The 20,368-nt window shown below is 38.4% G+C and overlaps 1 protein-coding gene across 23 annotated transcripts in view; it reads left to right on the top strand.

Annotated features, from left to right (window-relative positions):
* Nucleotides 1-20,368, top strand: part of mbnl1 (muscleblind-like splicing regulator 1) — an 82,605-nt gene that overhangs the window by 47,139 nt on the left and 15,098 nt on the right. For 16 of the 23 annotated variants that reach the window (XM_086073701.1, XM_086073693.1, XM_086073710.1 and 13 more), the window contains 2 exons: nt 16,926-17,096; nt 19,757-19,993. In XM_086073701.1, the coding sequence (XP_085929827.1) occupies nt 16,926-17,096; nt 19,757-19,993 (408 nt within the window). The remainder of the gene's footprint in view (nt 1-16,925; nt 17,097-19,756; nt 19,994-20,368) is intronic. The other 7 variants (XM_086073876.1, XM_086073797.1, XM_086073806.1 and 4 more) reach the window with 1 other exon arrangement.

Below are 20,368 nucleotides of genomic sequence, written 5' to 3'. Positions count from 1 at the left end.
AGTCTGCCTTTTGAATTTGAACGTACTGTAATCGGAGTCCTGGTTAGGGTTGGGCATTTTACTACATTTAAACCTGTAACAGTTGTTTTATTTCCTTTTCTGAACTGTTTTATAGAATTGTATTTGATCCGAAAAATGTTGCTAAGAGGAATACGGCAAAGGATTGGCATCTTGCCGGTAATGCTATCTTGCTCTGATTGGTTGTTCTTGCTCGGGCATGTTCGTTTCTTAAAAATCCAATTGGGCCTGAGTGCTGATTTGAAATAATAATAATTTTGCTAATATATTCCTGACTGTTTTCACAAATATGACAAAACGTTTTTTACATAACTGCAAACTCTCTTTAAAGATCACTTATGAAATTAATTAATTATTCAGTCTATTCTTAGTTTTTGTTTTGGATTCAACCATTTGCTGTTTTTTCCGCTCATTTTTACCTCAACCTTTGTTATCCTCTGAAATCCTGGCTCATTTTGTGCTCAGGTCAAAATGACAAAAGTGTTGCTTTGGCGACATTTTGTGGCATCATGGTGATAAGAATGTATGTTATAATTTATACAGTACAAGCCAAAATTTGGACTCACACGAACACATCTTATTCAATGTGTTTGCTTTATTTTAATGACTCATTCAAAATAGCCACCCTTTGCTCTGATTACTGCTTTGCACACTCTTGGCATTCTCACCTCTGGGAACTCATTCAATACTGTTGGAAAACCATTTCAGGTGACGACTCTTGATGCTCATCAAATGCCAAGAGTGCAAAAAAATCATCAGACAAAGAGTGACTATTTTGAAGAAACAAGAACATAAAACATGTTTTCAATTATTTCACCTTTTTATTTTTTTAGGTACATAACTCCACATTCATAGTTTTGATGCCGTCAGTGAGAATCTACAATGTAAATAGTCATGAAAATAAAGAAATACATTGCATGAGAAGGTGTGTCCAAACTTTTGGCATGTACTGTATGTTATAATGTATGTTGGAACTTCACCGTCTTTTCATATTTTATTTTATGCTGTTCTTAACATTGTATTTGGATGTTTTTAATCTGTTGTTATAAGGTGGCCTTGAGTTTCCAGAAAGGTGCCACCACCTATAAATTAAATGTATTATTATCATTATTATTATTATTATTATTATTGTTTTCATTTCGGTCGATCTACGTTAATACAAGCGGCCGAAATGAGTTTCCTCCGCAAGGTATCCGGGCTCTCCCTTAGAGATAGGGTGAGAAACTCGGTCATCCGGGAGGGACTCAGGGTCGAGCCGCTACTCCTCCGCGTTGAGAGGAACCGGTTGAGGTGGCTCGGGCATCTGGTTCGGATGCCTCCTGGACACCATCCCTGGGGAGGTGTTCCGGGCATTTCCTACCGGCGGGAGGCCCCGGGACGACCCAGGACACGCTGGAGAGACTACGTCTCTCGGCTGGCCTGGGAACGCCTTGGGATCCCGTCGGAGGAGCTGGCTGAAGTGGCTGGGGAGAGGGAAGTCTGGGCTTCCCTGCTAAAGCTGCTGCCCCCCGACCCGACCCCGGATAAGCGGTAGATGATGGATGGATGGATTGTTTTCATTATTATTATTATTATTATTATCTTAAAACGTGTTGAGGAGCTTTTTCTGATAGAAGCAGTGCTTTACGATCATGTGGCATCCGTGGGCAATTATGGGGCAGATCATCCAGTGACTGAAGTGTTGCCGGTTCGGAATTCTCCTTGCCAGCCACCCATTTGTATATGAATGTGTTTGTGAATGGGTGAATATCAGGCTTTATAAAGCGCATTGTGTACCGTTTTGGTAAAAGCGCTTATATAAGTGCACGCTACCATTATGACTTTTTTCAATGGGCATCACTACTGTCTGCTATTCGCGGCTGGGCTGGGTCCCTTACCCTCATAAATAACAGGGCAAACGTGTATTGGAATTTGTAGGCAGCAGTTGTTTATTTTACATTTGGTATTTGCATGTAGTGCTCAGCTTGTGTGCCTCATTGTTCTCTTGAGTCATGAGTAGACACTTATTTTAATATGTTTTGCTTAAACTGTATATTAAGCGCGTCACAAGCATGCATTTTTCTAAATACATATTTAATTATGGACAGCACGGTGTTACTGTTAGCATGTTTGCCTCACAGTCGAGAGGTTCTTGGTTCGAATATAACGTTCTCCCCGTCCTTACGTATATTTTCACCTCTCCCACTTTCCCAAAAGCATCCACACGTTAGGTTAATCAAAGACTTGGAATTATCCATAGGTGCGAATGGGAATGTTTGTTTGTTCTAGAATGTCTCTTACGCAAACTCAGCTATGGTAGGCTTGAGCTCACCCATCAACCCTAATGACAAGCAATACTGAAAATAGATGTCGATTCCAGTATGGAAAAACATACTTATGTTCGTTTTTGCCACAAGCAATTTTAGCCATACCGCTCATTAGCCTCTCGTTTGTGGTTGGGAGGAGCAGAGAGATGCAACTTTTTTTTTTATGATATCCAACCTTGGGGCTAAACGCTTTTTTTTTTTTTACTGTTTTGAATACGACAGGATCCATCTAGATTCCTGGGTGCGGTCTTTATTTACACGCTTGACAGTTTTTCGCACAAGCACACTTGTATTTTAGACTGGCTTTCTCAGTTACTTGCTCTTTTAAAGGTCATCCAACCACGCATTAGTTTTCCAGGTGATCTATGAAGGGAATTTCTTTGAATTCCTGTGTGTCTAGTACGTGTGCTGTTTGTGCTTAATTTTGATTGAGACCGCTTCTGCTCCAAACTCAGCCATGCTGCAATGCACCATCAAATTGGTCTCTTACTCATTCTGGCAGTTTTGACACCATACATTGCTGTATATCATCTCTATTAGCAATCCAATTAGTATGCTTAAATGAGAAAGTGCCTGAAGAAGCACTGAATGTATTCTCTTGTTTTAACTTCAGGTTAAAGTCTGCTCATAATTTAAAACAGCGTCAGAAACAAATTAAATTACTCCTCCTCTACTGTCGGCGTTCTCATCCTTAATAGAAAGAGGAAGGGGGTGAAAACATCCTGCTTTAGCTGGTGCCAAGTCCGAAGGGGATAATCACACACAGAAACAGGATTAGGCCAGTTGACAGTGGGATTAGAGCCGTAGATAGGATTAGCGTTTTTGAGATTAGATTAGTGTAATATGCGCCGGATTGATTCTGTAAATTCACTGTTGGAGGAGCCCTGTGTATGTTCCGTTTTACAATTCTGGCGCCTCGGAGCTCAGATGGAAACTGCAGATGAGATAGAAAAGGAGAGCATGGATCAAAGATATGAAGAAAGAGAAGTGGCATACCGCTCAGGTTTTTTTTTTTTACCTCTTGAAGTGCTGAGATGTGGAACACAAAGTTGCCACCAGTGCTGTCTTCAAAGTCTGCATTAAAGTCTACAGTGCACATTTCCTACCTTAGTATGTGTGTGTGGTTTCCTTTCCTCTCAGGGTTGTTTTTAACTTTTCTCTCGCATTACTAACCGTTTGTATCATGTTAAATGAAATCACGCATAAGAGAAATGTCTGATTTAAAATAAACTGCAGAGAAATGAGCACACCTCAGCTTTTTCTAACAACTTGAAACGGCATCCGGCATGTGATAAATTCACACTCACAAACAAATGGCAGCGCTAGAGGAAGGGGAAAAAAATCCACGGCGGTCTAACTTTGGTCGCAGGGCTTCTGTGTACGCGACATCTGACCTGAGGCATTTCTTCAAAACAACACCGTCGGGTGTGAATAACTCACGCTGTTCGGCTGTTTGTGTGTAGACAAATAACAAGACTGGCCCCTGTGACACACACTATACGGACTATTTACACATCTTTTTAGTACGGTAGTGAATTAGTCTCAGGCCTCCAATCCCACTTTACAAATGTTATTGTATAGCTGGTTGTCCCTAAATTTTGAAAGGCCACAAAGATTATTCTTAATAATGTTTTAAAACTATCGATAGTCCAAGTTTTCAAAATAATTGACTTCCCTTTTCAAACAATGTTAACCTTTTGCACGTGACGTCACAGCCCTCATGGGAACGCGTTCTATGAGTGCTGACTAAATGTGCAACTTCGACTGACAGGCGAACTTCGGTTGAAGTATTAGATTCCATGGCTCTATGGGCAAAAACGTTTAATTTGTAAAACAGCAGTCGCTAAGTCACTAAGTCGCTCCGGGTCACGTCCACTTCCATTCAACAATCATTTCCTTCCGCCGTCCGTCATAGGACAGTCACGTGATCACGTGACTGTCGGTGCAAATGGTCAATACTTGGGCAACATCGCAGCTGACCTTACAAACCGGGACAAATATCTATTAAAGATAATATTGGCAACCACAAAAATGGCAGTAACTGGAAGATGGCTGCAATCTGAACCTCCAACATAGACCGAAGTATTATGAACACAATTGAAAGTATGTAGTGAGTTAGCTTCCCTTTTAAACCAAAAAATGTAAACATTTCTTCTGTTTGGGAGAAATGGATTGTTTAAAAATAAAAAAAGTGACTCTTGAACCATTTCTGTTTAAAAAAAAAAAAAGACCTGTAATTACTGTATTTTATTTGTAAAACCAAATGTATGTTTGTTGTTTTGCTTTGTTATATCTGAAAAAGTTAAACACACAAAAAAAAACTAGCGATAGACCGATGTTTTTCTCTTGGCCAATACAAAAAGTTATTATTTTGTCCAGAATTAATTTGATAAGTTCATTATTTTTCATGTACAATTAATACCTTAAAATAAAAAAAATTCCACTTGCTGTGGACTGAAGATGACATCACCTGTGTTGAGGAAGTAGGTAATGACTAATCATGGCTCAGTTTGCTGACCAAGTCCAGGAAACAGGTGAGCCGTGATTGGTTGGTTGGAATTTTTTTTTTTAAAGTTAATATTTGTACAAGAAAAATAATGCAGTTATCGAATTCATTCTGGACAAAATCATAACTTTTTACTGCTGAAAATGGCTCAATGAGTTAAGTGTCCCTTTAAATAAAGGGGAAAGGGCAACTTGTGCCAGTGCGCAAATGTATCATTTAAAAATAAGAAAAATTTAAATGGTGTAAAAGAGTTTTCAGGCCTTATTTGCACATAGTTGTCAGTCTTTGATTTCATTTTACAGGTTCTGTAAAAAAACAACAAATCAAATTCTGATGATTTCGTAATGTTTTACAGTATATAATGTATACTGCTGCTTGTTGTATTAATTCAACACCATATGTAAAGGCTTTTAATATCTGGTCACAGATTTCATATATTCTGTTTCCAGTGCCCATCAGAATTAAAAATTTATCGCTGAAGGAAGCTTAGTAGGTTAAAAAAAATGTATCTTAAAATGCTGCACCTCCACACTTGACCCTTTGCTGCCCTGCATTCTTCTTAATCTTATCAATTCATTTTGGACGATTTATTTTGCTCTCTACCTAAAGGAAACCATTTGGGATTGATGATTAAGTTGGTGTCGAAGAACTTCATAGCCAGGAGTACTGGGTGTCATTTTCTATTTGACAATACTGACCCACACATTTCATCCATCAATATGAAGAATGTTCGCATTGTGTGTATCTTAGTTTTTATAGCTGAACTCTTACCCATAATCCTTTGTGCCATTGTTTGGGCAGGGTGGTAATGCATCAGCAGGGGCAAACAGTAACTATTATCATAGATTAACAACTCCCACCCTTCCAGGTCTTCATAAGCCCCGCTGATCACATATCAGTTCCCTGACCACTGAGCAGCGCAGTGAGCATCAGTGTGTGCTATGCGCGTAATCACAAGGGTATGAGTGTGCATGTTGTGCCTGGTCTGAAATAGAGATGCAATGGCAACAAGAAACCCAGCTGGCATGGGTCACTTTTTCACTCTTTTTTAGAAACAGTTGCTAAGTGTAGCTCTAGTAAAGCACTGGGATTCGGCCTTTGCCCACCGCCACCTTCCATAGAGAAGGTTTTGTTTTTCTACGTCAAAACAAGCGTCCTGTTGATTTTGAATTATATTCTCAAAGGTTATTTTAGTGCATATTTATTTTCAGGACTTTCCAGGCTTATTGGTGTCAGCAGTTTGGATTTTCAGAGGTGCCTTAAGATGGTTTCATTCATTTCATGACCACAGTTGACTAACTGAACTCAAATCATCTTTCCCCATTGAGATGAATGGAAATGCCTTTAATCCGTTCCAGCCTCCCGCTAAGATCTATATTGTTTTTCTTTATTGAGAAAATATTGATATAAATACAAATTATATAAAGAATGAAACAGTTTATGGATCATAATTAAAACTCATTTGCTCCCAAAGCGTATAAATACATTATATTTTAAATGTTTTAAGTGTCCCAAAAACGTATTTATACATTTATTATGTTGTATTTTTCTTTATTATGCTAGAGCGTAAGAGAATGCTTGAAGCAATGGTAGGTAATACAAAAACGGCCAGCAGATGACAGCAGAGTATAAGAGATCAATTAGGGCCATGTTGCAAAAAGCTCTTTCCCCCACAGTTCTAAGCAGATTTGTGAATAATGATAAAACTTAGCTATATTATAATGCTAATTGCTGCAAATGGAAGCACATAGAAATATACTTTTTTTTCCCCTGATGAAACAAGAGACTAATCTTTCTTTTGTTAGGTTCCGTGTTTTTATAGCAATAGAACACAATATTCTGTGGGCCTTGCAAAATTAATCAAAATCCAGTAAAGCAGCCGGGAGCGAAGGGGATTGCTTCAGTGAAAATGGCTGTGAGTGAATGAGTTAATGGATGGATGTGCCTTCTGTTGTGCGTGACTGGGCCACCGGGGACAGTATAAAACATGCAGACGTAAACAATCGTTTAACAATGATTGTGAGTGACTTTTTATACTGAGCATAAAGAATATACGTGTGTTGCAACATCTATTGCTCAAAGTGTTATAACGCTGCTACATAAACACAAGTCGTTAGCCTATTTGTGGCGTTTCCCATTATGTGTTAGCGCCACTATCCTGTCAGTGACTAACCATCATTTTTTTAAAATATTTTCCATTAGTCTTCTTTAGTGCTTATAAAGAGATTAAAATGTGAATGTGCACATAGTTGGCACATTAATCAATGTAAATATAAAAAAAATTCTACAATACTTTTCTGCTGTATTTGAGGTAGGGCATGTTCAACAAAGACCAACCACTGGGTGTGAGCCTTTGAGTGGCTGCTGCTGGCCAGCAACACAAAGCTTCATTCACAGTGCGCCCGAGAGGAGAAAGCGCTTTCATCTCCGCGTATGTTTGGACAGAAGTCACTGGAACGCGGGCCAGAGAACAGTAGAGCCTCACATACTGTGATCCAAACCATCCCTACCAAACGACACACCATCAAACATTCCAGTCCACAGTGAACATGATCCTAATTATTGTGATATGTAAACATTATGATACATAGAGAGGACCACAATCTCTCCGTCCCTCATGGACTTGGAACTAAACTGATAGTGGTAGGAAATTTAGTCCTCCTTTTGCAGATTTAATAGGTTCCACTCCCCAGATTGGGGAGGGTTTCTGTGGGATTATTTAAGGTCATGGATGTTGGCGAGGGCCTGACTCACTCAATCTCTGTTATAACTGGAATTTAGCAGATCGAATCAATCATATTTAACTCCTCTTAAAAGGGAATCAGCACATGCCTGCCACATTGAACAATGCCAAGGACGAGTTTTTATGTTTTTTAAGAATACAGATTTTCAATCCCAGGTATATTTATTAGGGGTGTCAAATTATAAAATTGTTTTATCGTAATTTATCGCATGACTTCAATAGTTAACTCAGATTAACCACACATTTTGTATCTGTTTTAAATGTACAATAAAGTATATTTTTTCATAGTTAAGTTTTCATAAAAAAATAAAAAGTTAAACTAATAGAAATATGGCTGCATTTTTTAATCATCGATACAGTAATTTAATAACAATTTGTAAAATTTAGTTAAAAATTATTTTTTTTTACTGTACTGTAAACTTTGTGTTGAGGTAATTTTTCTGCCACTAGATGGCATAATTGCATACGGTGGTGACAGCTCAGTGCATTTTTTTGTTCATATTAAGAGAGTAATCTTTAACATGAAGTAACTTGTGAAATTCTGCACATTTTTAAAACAGTAAAAAACAATTTGACCCCAGTCTCCATAAATATATGTATTATTAAATTAGTTTCTGCTAAATTTTGATATGGACATCTCCGCTGCGTTGCAACTGGGATTCCGCCAGTACAGGCTTTCCAAGTAAGGGGCGGTCATTAACCACATGTTGAAAAAAAATGCGTGGCGTTAAAGGAACTTTAAATTAACTCAAAATGAATGCACTAGTTTTGACACCCCTAATATTTATACTTTTTTTTTTTTTTTTAGGGCTGATGAAAAGAGCCCTATAGACTCTATAGGCCTATAGGCTTTATATAGTATAGAGTACTTGGAGCACCCCAATCAAAAAAAAAAAGTGGAAAAAGAAAAATCCCATTTATTTGGTATGCATGTTAAGGAAGATGGTCAAGCCAGTCGTAGCAATGTTGGGCAGGATAGAAAGCAACAGGCCGATTTTAAAATAAACTCTTTCCAAATACAGTAATACACGGACATCAGTGCAGTGCCTTTTATTTTGAAGTTGTTTGCGGCAGCTTGTGGTGCTGACTTAACTCGTCTTCCTGACTGGAAATTGGAGCTTAGTTTAAGTTTTAAATGGGGTTAATCATGGCGAGTGTGTACTGACTTATGCATTAGTTTCTCTGTGTTGAGTTATTTTGAGGGGACAGTAAATTTACACTCTTAGAAAGTGCCATCTCTTAAACGGATTCTTGACTCATTGAGCTATTTTCAACAGTAAGAAAAACATATTTTGTCCATAATTAGACAACTTCATTATTTTTTATGAACAATTAATACCTTTAAAAACTAATTTCCTCACCTGTGCTGAGGAAATAGGTGACGACCAATCCCAAACCCAGAAAACAGGTGAGCCGTGACGTTACCTATGTCATCTTCATTAGACAGCAAGTGGGAAAAAAATATATATTTTTAAAGGTATTAATTGTACATGACAAATAATGAAGACAACATTATTTATTTATTTTTTTGCTGCTTAAAATGGCTCAATGAGTATCCCTTTAAGTGTTGTCCAATGAAAAGGTGCAATAAAATATTTACAAAAATCTGAGGCGTATACTCACTTTTGTATTGATTATTTATGTTTTCACCAATGTTATTGCAACTAAACAATGTATTGACCCATAAACACAAAGAAACAAAACATTTCGTCCATATAGTGTCCCTAATGGGCTCTTTTAGCTTCTTTATATACACACATTATAAGTCCGTGCAAACATTCATTAACAAGCAGTTGTTAAAAACTGGGTTTGCTGTTGCATAAAAAGAAAGTTGATGCAGACCTTTGAGTGTTTGAATGTTACACAGCAACCCAAAACGCTGCTAAATGTTCCATGAGCGAACAGCGGCAGTATTGTATAACCGCGTCGCGTTTGTCTGCTGCACTTTCTCTTCTCCTTTAGGCGAGTAGAATATTTCTGTTTTCGCCGTGGGAGTATGACGTTGTTTAGATGGCTAGGTGAAGCAAAGTGCATCTGTAATCATGCATTCCACTTGCCGCATGCCTCCTCTCCTCTCCAAAAGGATGGGACGCAGCCCCACCCAGCATTCTTTTTACCTCACTTCATTGTTTGTTCAGACCTCGCATGAGTTCTAAAGCAAGGGTGTGTAACAATTCGGAGGGTGAGTTGGATGAGTGCGTGATCAGGGCGGGACGTGTTTTTACTACATCATCAATCAGGCCGCACAGTAGCCAGCCACATATTTGTTCCCTGTTTGGCCTGGATTTTGGCAAGTTTTATCTCAACGGGGGGGTGAACAGAACAGACCCTCCGTGTCTATATGACAACATTCCTCACTATAGTCATGCCAAGCAAGGCCTGGTAAAGCTCACAGCAATGCCGAGACTTCCAAATGTTAAGCGCCACCCAAGGCAGAACCATCTTACAAATTTCTCAATTGGTTTCTAAAGTGGATTACTACCACCTAAAGGACTGGAGTGGAACACCACTAAGTATGTGCCAACTATTAAACCGAGGTTACCAAGAGTGAGAGTATGGCGCTTCTCAAGGCCTTCAAATGAGACAAAAATAGCACAAACGAAAACGAAATGTTGGATGAATGGAATCGTGATAGAAAAAATTAGTCGAGATGTTATGGCATTCATTTTAAACGTAATAAGGATGACATTACAGTATGATGTTTTTAAACTAGGTACACTGTAAAAAATTAAAAAAAAGTTAGGTGTACTCCAAAAAAAAAAAATACCGATTACATTTTAAATTGTGTCTTTTTTTTTTTTTTTGTGACTTTTTTTTCTTCTTGTTTTCGGCTTTCCCGCCATTTCACAACAAATAAATAAGAGTAGACCAGTAATGGGCAAACTCGGTCCTCAAGGGCCGAAGTCCTGCAGGCTTTGGATGTTTCCCTGCTCTAACGCAGCTGATACCAATCAACAGGATCGTTATCAGGCTGTGTTGGAGAAGGGAAACATCCAAAACCTGCGGAGCTGTGGCCCTCGAGGACAGAGTGTGCCCATCGCTGGAGTAGACAGATTAACTAATTGTACCTTGTATTTTCCTTAAAATACAAGTTAAAACTAATTATTTTGAACAACTTTCTCGCTTTGTTGTGCTGACATTGTTGCCTTACATGTCTATTTATATTTTAAAATTGTTCCAATTTAAATGATTTAATAATAATAATAATTGAATACTTTTTTTTTAGTTAGTTGATGCATAATCAAATATGGAGAATACAAGTTTTGCAATGATAGCAGAAAAATATATAAATATGTAATTTAATGGCCAATTAAAATGGGAGTTTGTCATTTTCAAACTGCTGGCAAGATTTGAATGTGGCCTCACTTCACTAATCTCTCCCACCACAAAACTCTGACCAAAGCCACGCCCCCAACTAGCGTGAACAGTATGAAAAGTGCACGGTTGCTACATTGGTAGCATGACTTATTCGTAATGGAGTGTTACTATAACACTAAATGTTTTCGATTTGAAGTTTTATTTCTAGGAATGTGCAGTCAATTTTTTTTTACAAATTATACATTTAAAACACGCATATATGACCACGGCTTTCGTTTACGCACGGGATACGTCATCACGATCACGTGACCAGGATAACGGCGTTCACCATGGTATGTTCTTATTTTGGTACTTAATCGGTTTAAAAGAAAATTCAGGGAATAAGATGCCAGAGATATTTGCACTTTTAATCTTTGTACACAATGCCCAATCCAATACTGGAAAATTAGTTATATATAATATAAAACATACAAAATGTATATGAAAATAAGCCATGGCTTCTACCTGTCAGCCCTTTTTTCGGATATCAATGTTGCAAATGATATTATGTGATCGATGTAGCCTGTAATAATGTGCCCGAAAGGAAAAAATGAATAAAACAACCAAAATTGAAACTACCTGTAATGCTTTATCACTCTACTCTTCACTTTCTTTCGTTGCCAACAACTAAAAATCAGGGGTGGAAATCAGGAAAACCTTCTTAATATTGTTGTCTCAATCGAAATCAAAATATCTTGCGTTCAGTGATTTGAAGTGGAAGACTGACGCAAATTGCATTTGAGGTAAACAAAGGGACTATGATAGGTTGTTATATTCTGACTAGTCTGTTCTTTGTTGACTTTTTTCTTGTCACATAGTGACGCCAAACCAGTTAATTTTATCATACGTTTTTTTTTTATTTTGTTGACTTACTCTCTTTGGCTTCCGAGACTAAATCCAGCATTTTGTTTGCAAGCAAATTCTAATTACCTTTTTTTTTTTTATCTGGGTCGATAAGTAATTGTATTAACACGAGCATTTTCTCTTCTCTAATGTGAATGTGAACAACACTGTGATTAAAAAGGAACGCAGGAGGCCTACTCATGGACCAGTCCTTACTGCGGGGCAGTTTGTTATCAGTATTTCCTTTGTCAAGCTCCTGTGCAACTCAGTTATCAAAACAATTCAAGGAATCACTATGATATAGTTGTCTGGCTGCTCTGTTGCCGTGGATACCGTCTCGAGCTGCGAGGCTGTTGACGTCGCGATCAGACGAACAGCCGCAAACATGGAGGAAAGGCTGATGTCCTCTCCCTCCTCTTCCTCCTCCTCATCCTGCTCCCCTTTCTTCTTTGAATCACCTCTGCGTTCCCTCTCGGCTGCAGTGACCCGAGTTCTAACATTTCCCTGACGTGAGCCAGCTTTCAGCCTGCTGCGTTAATGTGGCTGCATCCCCTCCGCTAATGCTAATGTTAATGCTTCTGCCAGTTGCACTTTCATTTTATGATTTATTATTTATTTTCTTACTTTTAACTCATTTACTGCCATTGACGGCTATAGACGTCAAAAATTAATTTTAACAATTTCTATTAGTCTAACGTTTTTTTCCACTTTTGTTAACAAGAGTATGAAAACTGAGAAAAAAATTATTGTAAATTTAGAACAGATATAAAATTTGTGATTAATTGTTAGTTAACAAGTGAAGTCATGTGATTAATTACAATTAAAAAATGTATTGCCTGAAAGGCCTAATTTAAAAAAAATAAGGGGAGTTTAATCGTAATGAATCGCATGATAATTTTATATCTGTTATAAATGTACAATAAAAAATCTAGGTTTTCATAAAAAAATTAATGAAATGAAGAAAAATGTTAAACTAATAGAAATAGTTCACATGAATTTTTGATGTCTATAGTCGTCAATGGCAGTGAATGAGTTAATGTCAGTGGTACAGCCCAACAACAAAGGGTTTGAAGCAAACAAAATTACCAAATTATTATTTTTTTCTGTGCAAAGGGCTCTCTTGCAAAAATAAATTACCATTCAAAAACGGCACATAAAGAACTCATTTTGTGCATTTTTTCACAAACTCACTCAAAATATTCATATTATTTAGTTGATGCAGTACTATGTTTGTCCTGCATAGCATTCCAAATCCGCAAAAAAAGAAAAGAAAAGTGGGCCTACTTGCGTTGTGTCGGGCAGTACTGTTTTAAGAACCTCTTCAAAAAGTCGAATCTCCTAACCTCTATATCTTTCCTTAACCTTTGTTGGATTACATCATCGGGTCAAGAAGAGATGAACATCGGACAGTACAGCCAACTTTCACTGAATTCGACTCAACTTTTCCTAACTGACGATATCATGCGACGGAAAGTATTGCTGACATAAGTCTCTCTTGCGGACTTTACCTGCAAAATATTAATAATAAAATGAAAAATATATGAATATTAGTTTTGGAATTGCCCATTCTCTAATAAATAATTGCTTTGAACATACTATAAAATAATATTTCTTGCTTTCAATTGAGCGTTTTTAATTAATTGAATAATTAATTAATTGAATGTTCATCAGTGTTTTTTGAATAATTTTGGGGGGTTTGTTAAAAAATAAATACATAAAGTAGATCGTCTATCCCGGATCTATGGTAAATGTTAGTCCATATTAGGGGTGTGAATTGCCTAGTACCTGGCGATTCGATTCGTATCACGATTCATAAATCACAATTTGATTCTATACCGATTAATCCCGATGCGAATCTATAAATTGATTGTTGCGATTTTATTTTTTTTACTCAAATTTAGTTAATTCATTCAGTAAACTTGTACATGTACTCTGTAAGATTTGTAAGAAAATGTATTTATTTATCTGAAAATTCAGGCTTATAACTGAGCCACTGCATTTAGCAAACAGGTAGCAGTCTGTTTCATGTTTCTGAAACAAAATATTAAGGCTTAATGTTCCATTAATATAACATTCTTCCACGCTTAATGTGTGAATCCTAACCCTAAGTAAGACGTTTTGTTGAATATTCCCATAAAAAAAATTGATGTTTAAAAATCAATTCGGCCGCATATCGAATTGATTCGAAAATTGTGCGCTGTAATATCGCGATATATTGCCAAATTGATTTTTTCTAACACCCCTAGTTCATATAGTTGACTACAGCATCTCCTAATTTTGATATAAAACACAAAGCTAAAAAGATAAAATAATGATCATCAGAAGTCGAGAAGACAAAATATATTTCCTGACTTTCATCTGGGTGGCAGTGCACTCAGTGTGTGCAGTGAAATAACATGTGACATGTCTGATGACAAGCACATCTACAGGCAGCGTCGGAAACTGTACACTAAAGCAAATATGTTGTCGTAAGTTTACTATGTGCTCTAAGTCGCTCTTTAGAGCGTATTGTACATCTTCCTATCCTGCCCACGCGCGATGCAAGAAAGCATTAGAAGACTCACAGTGGCTTATAATGACAGCATGAGACTGCTGCCGCTGCTGCCGAGAGCTGTCAAATGTCGGCATGCCTACCTGCTCTGCTGCTCTTCGTAATTTTGATGTTTAGATTTATGTGTATGTGTAGTAGAGCATCATGTTTTGATTAATCCTGTGCACAGTTCAGTCAGATTTTATTCCAGACAGTGGAACCACTGTCGAACATGTCTTTATGTTGGACAAAGATCACTGTGGAAGGCTTGGAATTCTTCTTTTCTTGGTGTGTTTTTTTTTTTTTTTTTTTGTCTCAACGTGTTGGGTCATACAGGGTGATCGTAACATGATCCGTCTCACATCCTGCCCCCATCACCCTCGCTGCATGCCACTGTCATTCTCTGAGCGAGTCCTATTAGAAGACATGCACTTAATAGTCACTTTTCAACCCTAGCGAGTATAATTCTGTGGCTCAGTTTAAATTTACCATTGACATTGACCACTTTTAGTATGTTAATGAATCTGGCATGCATAGATTCAAACTTACAACAATTTGGCTCAAAAAAAGGCTTAATGTAAGACCCTGATATAGAAATGATGTAGTAATTGTCTTTCTGCGACATATTTCTAATGAGCTTATGAGTTTCACTTTTGGAATTGAATTGAAAAAACAAAAGTACTTTGAATTTGTTGAGATGCGCCTGCATATACGCTTTCTATTCCAGCGCTATATATAGACAGACTTGTGCATCTCGGTCTCGACGAGATCCAATAACAACTTGAGACAGCAACTTCACACTAAGTGGACCCCCTGCAATCTAAGTACACTCCTTAGCCCTGACCCCACTCCTCTCACCCTTGCACCTGTCTGGTAATCCAGTATGAGTGAAAGTAAAGGAGAGTGAAGTCATGACAGGATACTGAGATGTCTCCCAGTGGGGGCTGCTCAGTGAGGTCAACTCGAACCCCCCATAGGGCCTGTCTGTCTATTCCAAATGCTGTTTGTCTGTTTTGGCCTTTATGTCACGTGATGTGTCGTCGTGTGCGCTCAGTCCACCTGTTGCATGACCCTGAACGCATGCGTTAATGGCTTTTGTGTTTGGGCTCCTCCCCCCAGAGTGCATAAAGGATCCCTATATTAGATAATTATTCAAAGTGTTCGACGGGTGTAGGGTTATAAAGTGCAACCGTGTAGGGACGGTTTCGTATTGGATGATATATTGGGATTGGGTCAGGAAAAGTGTAGCGTCAATCATGACCTCCCGGGACTAAGTGACAGGAATAGCAGACTGTTAATTAGTAGTGTTTGACCAGACCTATGGGATCTCAAACATTTTGGGTCCGGGGACCACTTTTCCAAGGACCACGTCACAATCTTACCGGCATTTAAACAATATAGACCTGGTTAACAGAGAAGAACTTTTGAGTTAAATTCAATATTTAGCTTAACATGCACTGCCAACAAACGGTGATGTGCGCTAAGGGGCAGTGTGTATTATTTAGCACCATCTAGTGGTGAACTAATAATTCACTAATAAAAAAACAAAACACTATTAGTTTTAATAATATGCAACGCAATATGTTCTATCACATCAACGTACATTTATTAGGTAAGTCGCACCGTGCAATACAGAGGCTGTCATGTTTTGCCGCCATCTTTTTTGCTACGGTTACTTGAAGGAGAAGAACTTTGCGAATGTAGCTAGTGCTTGCAACTAGTGTCAGAGTCAGTGGGTTTGCCGCTGCTTACCTTGTGTCGGTGGTCGTCGCTTAGACCAGTGATTCGCTTGTTTCTCTCTGGTTTGTTCTCGCTAGATGTTGTTAGCTTCTCCCGCTAGCCGCTCCTGTTAGCCACTCCAGCCTCTTTTGTTAGCCGACCCAGCGAGTTCTTGCTAGCCACTCACCGCTAGCTCCTGCTTTCTCGCTCGCTCACTCCAAATAATAATTGGTGGTAACCTTCGAAGTGTAGTTTCTCACGGTGACATGGCTCATATAAGCAAACACTCACATTCAGTGGTTCACAACTTTGGACAATTTTGGAGTCTTCATTAAATGTAACTTGCATATTTTGGAGGAAGGTGACGAACTTAAGAGGAAATCCACACAAGCACTGGGAGAACGTGGAAACTACACTTAGAGGCCTGTCAGACCTCTTTTCTGTGAGGCAGACGTGCTAACAACTAGTTTACCGTGCTGACCAGTATCAAAGCCACATTGGAGAGAAAAAATGGTAGTGCAAGAATGAAGGTCAAATATTACAAGAATGACTCCATTCCTGTCTTTATTGTCAATATTTTATTTATTTTTTTTGTCCAGTGTGACCCTCAGATTCCTTTATAGGTAGGTTGTAAAAAGTTAGCTCACATTGAGCTACAGTAAGTTTCATTTCTGAGCACTGGTGCACTTGAATGAATACAATCTTGCAAACATAAACAACATAACAGATCTGCGTGTTACATGACATTAATTGCACACGCTGGCAATAGACTTCCTCGGTTCATATTGAGGGATTTGTAATGTAAACTGAGACACAGTTACAACTTAAACGTGAGCGGTTTCACCTTTTAATTGTCAATAAATACAGATAAGATAAGGGCAACCCTCGTCCTTCCTCTTCCAGGGCCGCTGTTCCAGAGAGAACTGCAAATACCTGCATCCTCCTGCGCACCTAAAGAACCAGCTGGAGATCAATGGCAGAAACAACCTGATCCAGCAGAAGAACATGGTCATGCTAGCCCAGCAGATGCAGCTTGCCAATGCCATGATGCCTGCCACGCAGCTATCGCCTATGGTGAGAAGACACCCGCAAACACGGCGCACTATCAACAAGTACATGAAATTTAATTCAAAATTTAGTATTCTCCTGATTATCCCGTGGGTTAATAGAGCAATCAGTTCAAAATGTGCACATGTGAGTTGCAGGTCATTCCTCCGTAGTAGTATCTGCGACTTTGAATGTGTATGACTTTAAAAGGCCTGGCCTGGTGAGTGATATAGGTGTCAGCGAACGAGAGTGCTAACAGTCTGCTTGTTGAGTTTTGACTCGGCATGACTCAGCATTACAGGCTAACTAGCGATATTGTTAGCTAACATGCGTTTACGTTGTGTTGCCGATTGTAGACGTGCTTTTGTGGTACATATTGCACTTTATCTGTCCCTGTTGAGTATGAAATGATCCCAGACTTAAGACATTCTTTGTCTTTTACCCACTCTTTCCTCCTGGCTCACTGCCATGCTACAACTTATTTCAACACAGAGTGGCGGGTGCGTCGTGTGACAGCAGTAACGTTACCCTGTGTGGGCAAAATGATCCCTGTGAAGCTTCAGTGCAGAGATTCTTTTTTTATCAAATTGGTTGCGTTTCATGATTGATTATTGCAGCCCTAAGGTCAAGTCTTAGCTGGTTTTGAGCTCAGGCCAAAGCAGTAAAAGTAGAGCTTTTACGCCATCTAGTGGTATCGTGGTGTCATTTAAAGTAAATCGAGAAGCTTAATTTAGAAATGAGATGATTATCTGCTTAAAAAGGTCTTAGACAGCATTTTAGTTACTGTGTAGAAATTTGGGGCAAAAACTACTTACCGCTAAGTCCCGATCACATTTTTTTTGTACCCGAGTCCAAGTCACTCGATTTTCGGTATCTGCTGAAAGAGAGTCGCGTTCCAATACCTCTGCAATGCAATGCGGTGAAGAATATTAAAGATAACCACATTTGAACTGTCTCAATTATCTTATTTTATTATTATTATTATTATTATTATTATTTTATTTATTTATTTTTATCCCAAGATGACACTTTTTTTTACATGGCAGTAATCAGCAGTGGTTCAAATCAAGTAAGGAACTAAAAAAAATGTTAACTCTAACCCTATTCATTACTTACCTTATTCATTACTAATTCATTAATTAAGAACATTTTAAAATCCGATCTTTTTCAGCAATTAGGGTAATCCACAAAGTCACACACATCTGGATCACACCCACTCACACATCTTGCAGTGAAAAATTGTTACAATTCGCTGATTCGAGAAAGCATATGAGTAAAGTTAATCAATTATGATTATCCAAGATATTTAAAAAAAAAAAAAAAAGTAGTTTAGGGCCGGACTGGGACTCATTTTCAGCCCTGGAGTTTCAGGGCTCAGACCGGTCCTCGTTCACGTTTGAATGAAAATACACAATTTGACAGTTTGTGTATCAATGTAAAATTGAATTGATTGCTCTCATAAGAGCATGATCATTGTTTATTTGAACAATTATTTGAACATAAAATGGGGCCAAAAAAAAGGACAAAAAGAGACCAATAAGCAAATGTACATTAAATGGGATAAGACATTTTACACTTAACAAGACACACTTACCGAATGAAGTTAAACCAGCAAGGTTAACGAAGCTTACGCTGTACTTCCTGTTAGTACTCTTATTTTGAAACCTGTAATTTCTCACCACTTCTGGTGCACTACTGAGCTGACTGACGCTAACTTGAAGAGAGCAACGGTAATCGTAGGAGGCTTTCCCATCATGCTTTGTTGCTGTTACTCGTAACACTTGTGATTGTGTTTTGCCTCTTTTATGTGTTATTTTTGTACAGACAAGGTTTACTATGGTTACAGTATTATTGTTTCTATTTGTGGATTCAAGTTTTGCTACTATTGGTATTAAATTAATGTGACTTGGTGACACCCCTTAGTAACAAAGGCATGCCGTCAGTGCTATATATAACTTATTGCATATGTAGGCAGTGTTGCAGTTGCAGGTGATTGACGATGATACAGTCATTTTAAGATGACATGGATACTCTTTATTTCCGGGCTGATTTCAAAATGAGTGTGTGGGCTGCTGCGGCCGATTCACGGCCTAAACTATAGGACGGCCCACCGGGAACGGTCCCGTCCCTCCAATTGGCCCAGGCCTGGCGATTGAGAGTGGAGTTATACCAGTAATTTGTGTGTGAAATATAACCCCAAAAATGAACAGAATCCATAAAGATTGTGTTTTTGAGTCTGTGGAACAGTTCAAGTGAGGGGCTAAAACATAAAATATATATGTATAAACAATAAAAAACGGATTATTTATTACCAGTAGTTTTTTGTTATGTGCTTTCTGATCTTTATGCTACACCAGCTTTGTCATGTCATAAATGCCACGTACATATATCATATTATTAATACTCGTATTTATTATTATTATTATTATTATTATTATTATTATTATTATTATTATTATTATACTCCTTTTTGAATATGGAATACAAGTGCTGAGTATTTTATCATCTATTATGATGTTATGTTCAAAAAGCACACAGTACGCGCACGAACCCAGCACAGTTTCATCTCCCGGTGAGACTGCAGACTTGTGAAAGTGGAGACAATGCAGCTCATTTATTATCTCTGCAGCAGATTGGATCTTCTGCTTTATTGTCCAAACAACAATATCTGTTTTGTTTACCCAAAGCTCCATTCCTCCGTCCTCCAGCCCATGTTCTCGGTGGCGCCCGGCCTGGCCGCCAACGCCAACGCCGCGGCCGCAGCCGCGGCCTTTAATCCCTACCTGAGCCCCGTGTCACCGGGCCTGATGCCCCAGGAGATCCTGCCCAGCACCCAGCTCCTCATGGCCTCCAGCCCCGCCGTCGGCCAAGTCCCCAACGCTGCCGCCGCAGCCCAGAAACTGCTGAGAACAGACAGACTTGAGGTAACTGCAGCCTTCGACTTCAGAAATGTCACGAACACTCTTCCTGAAGCAATTGTTTTTTTTAGTAGGAAAAATAAGGTCGACAACTGAATCCCAATCCATCTTTATATTAACGACAAATGTGGTTTTCACAGTAGAAACTATCAAGAGACATTTTAGTCTTGTATTTCATCAGTTCAAATCTGCAGCAGATACATCATTATGCATGCAAATCACATTTATCTTCATGGAAATGATGAAAGAGTACTATAAATGCTTGCAAGTATTGACATCATCAATCATGTATCCACATGTGCACTTTGAGCATTTGTTTTAATTAAAACATGCTACAAACTACACATGTTGATTGTTGTCTATTTTATTTACTCAAAAATA

Source organism: Leptonotus elevatus, chromosome 1 (assembly GCF_054856555.1).
Source record: "Leptonotus elevatus isolate MCC_2025b chromosome 1, RoL_Lele_1.0, whole genome shotgun sequence".
Classification (NCBI taxonomy): domain Eukaryota; kingdom Metazoa; phylum Chordata; class Actinopteri; order Syngnathiformes; family Syngnathidae; genus Leptonotus; species Leptonotus elevatus.
This window is presented reverse-complemented; position numbering and strand designations above follow the sequence as displayed.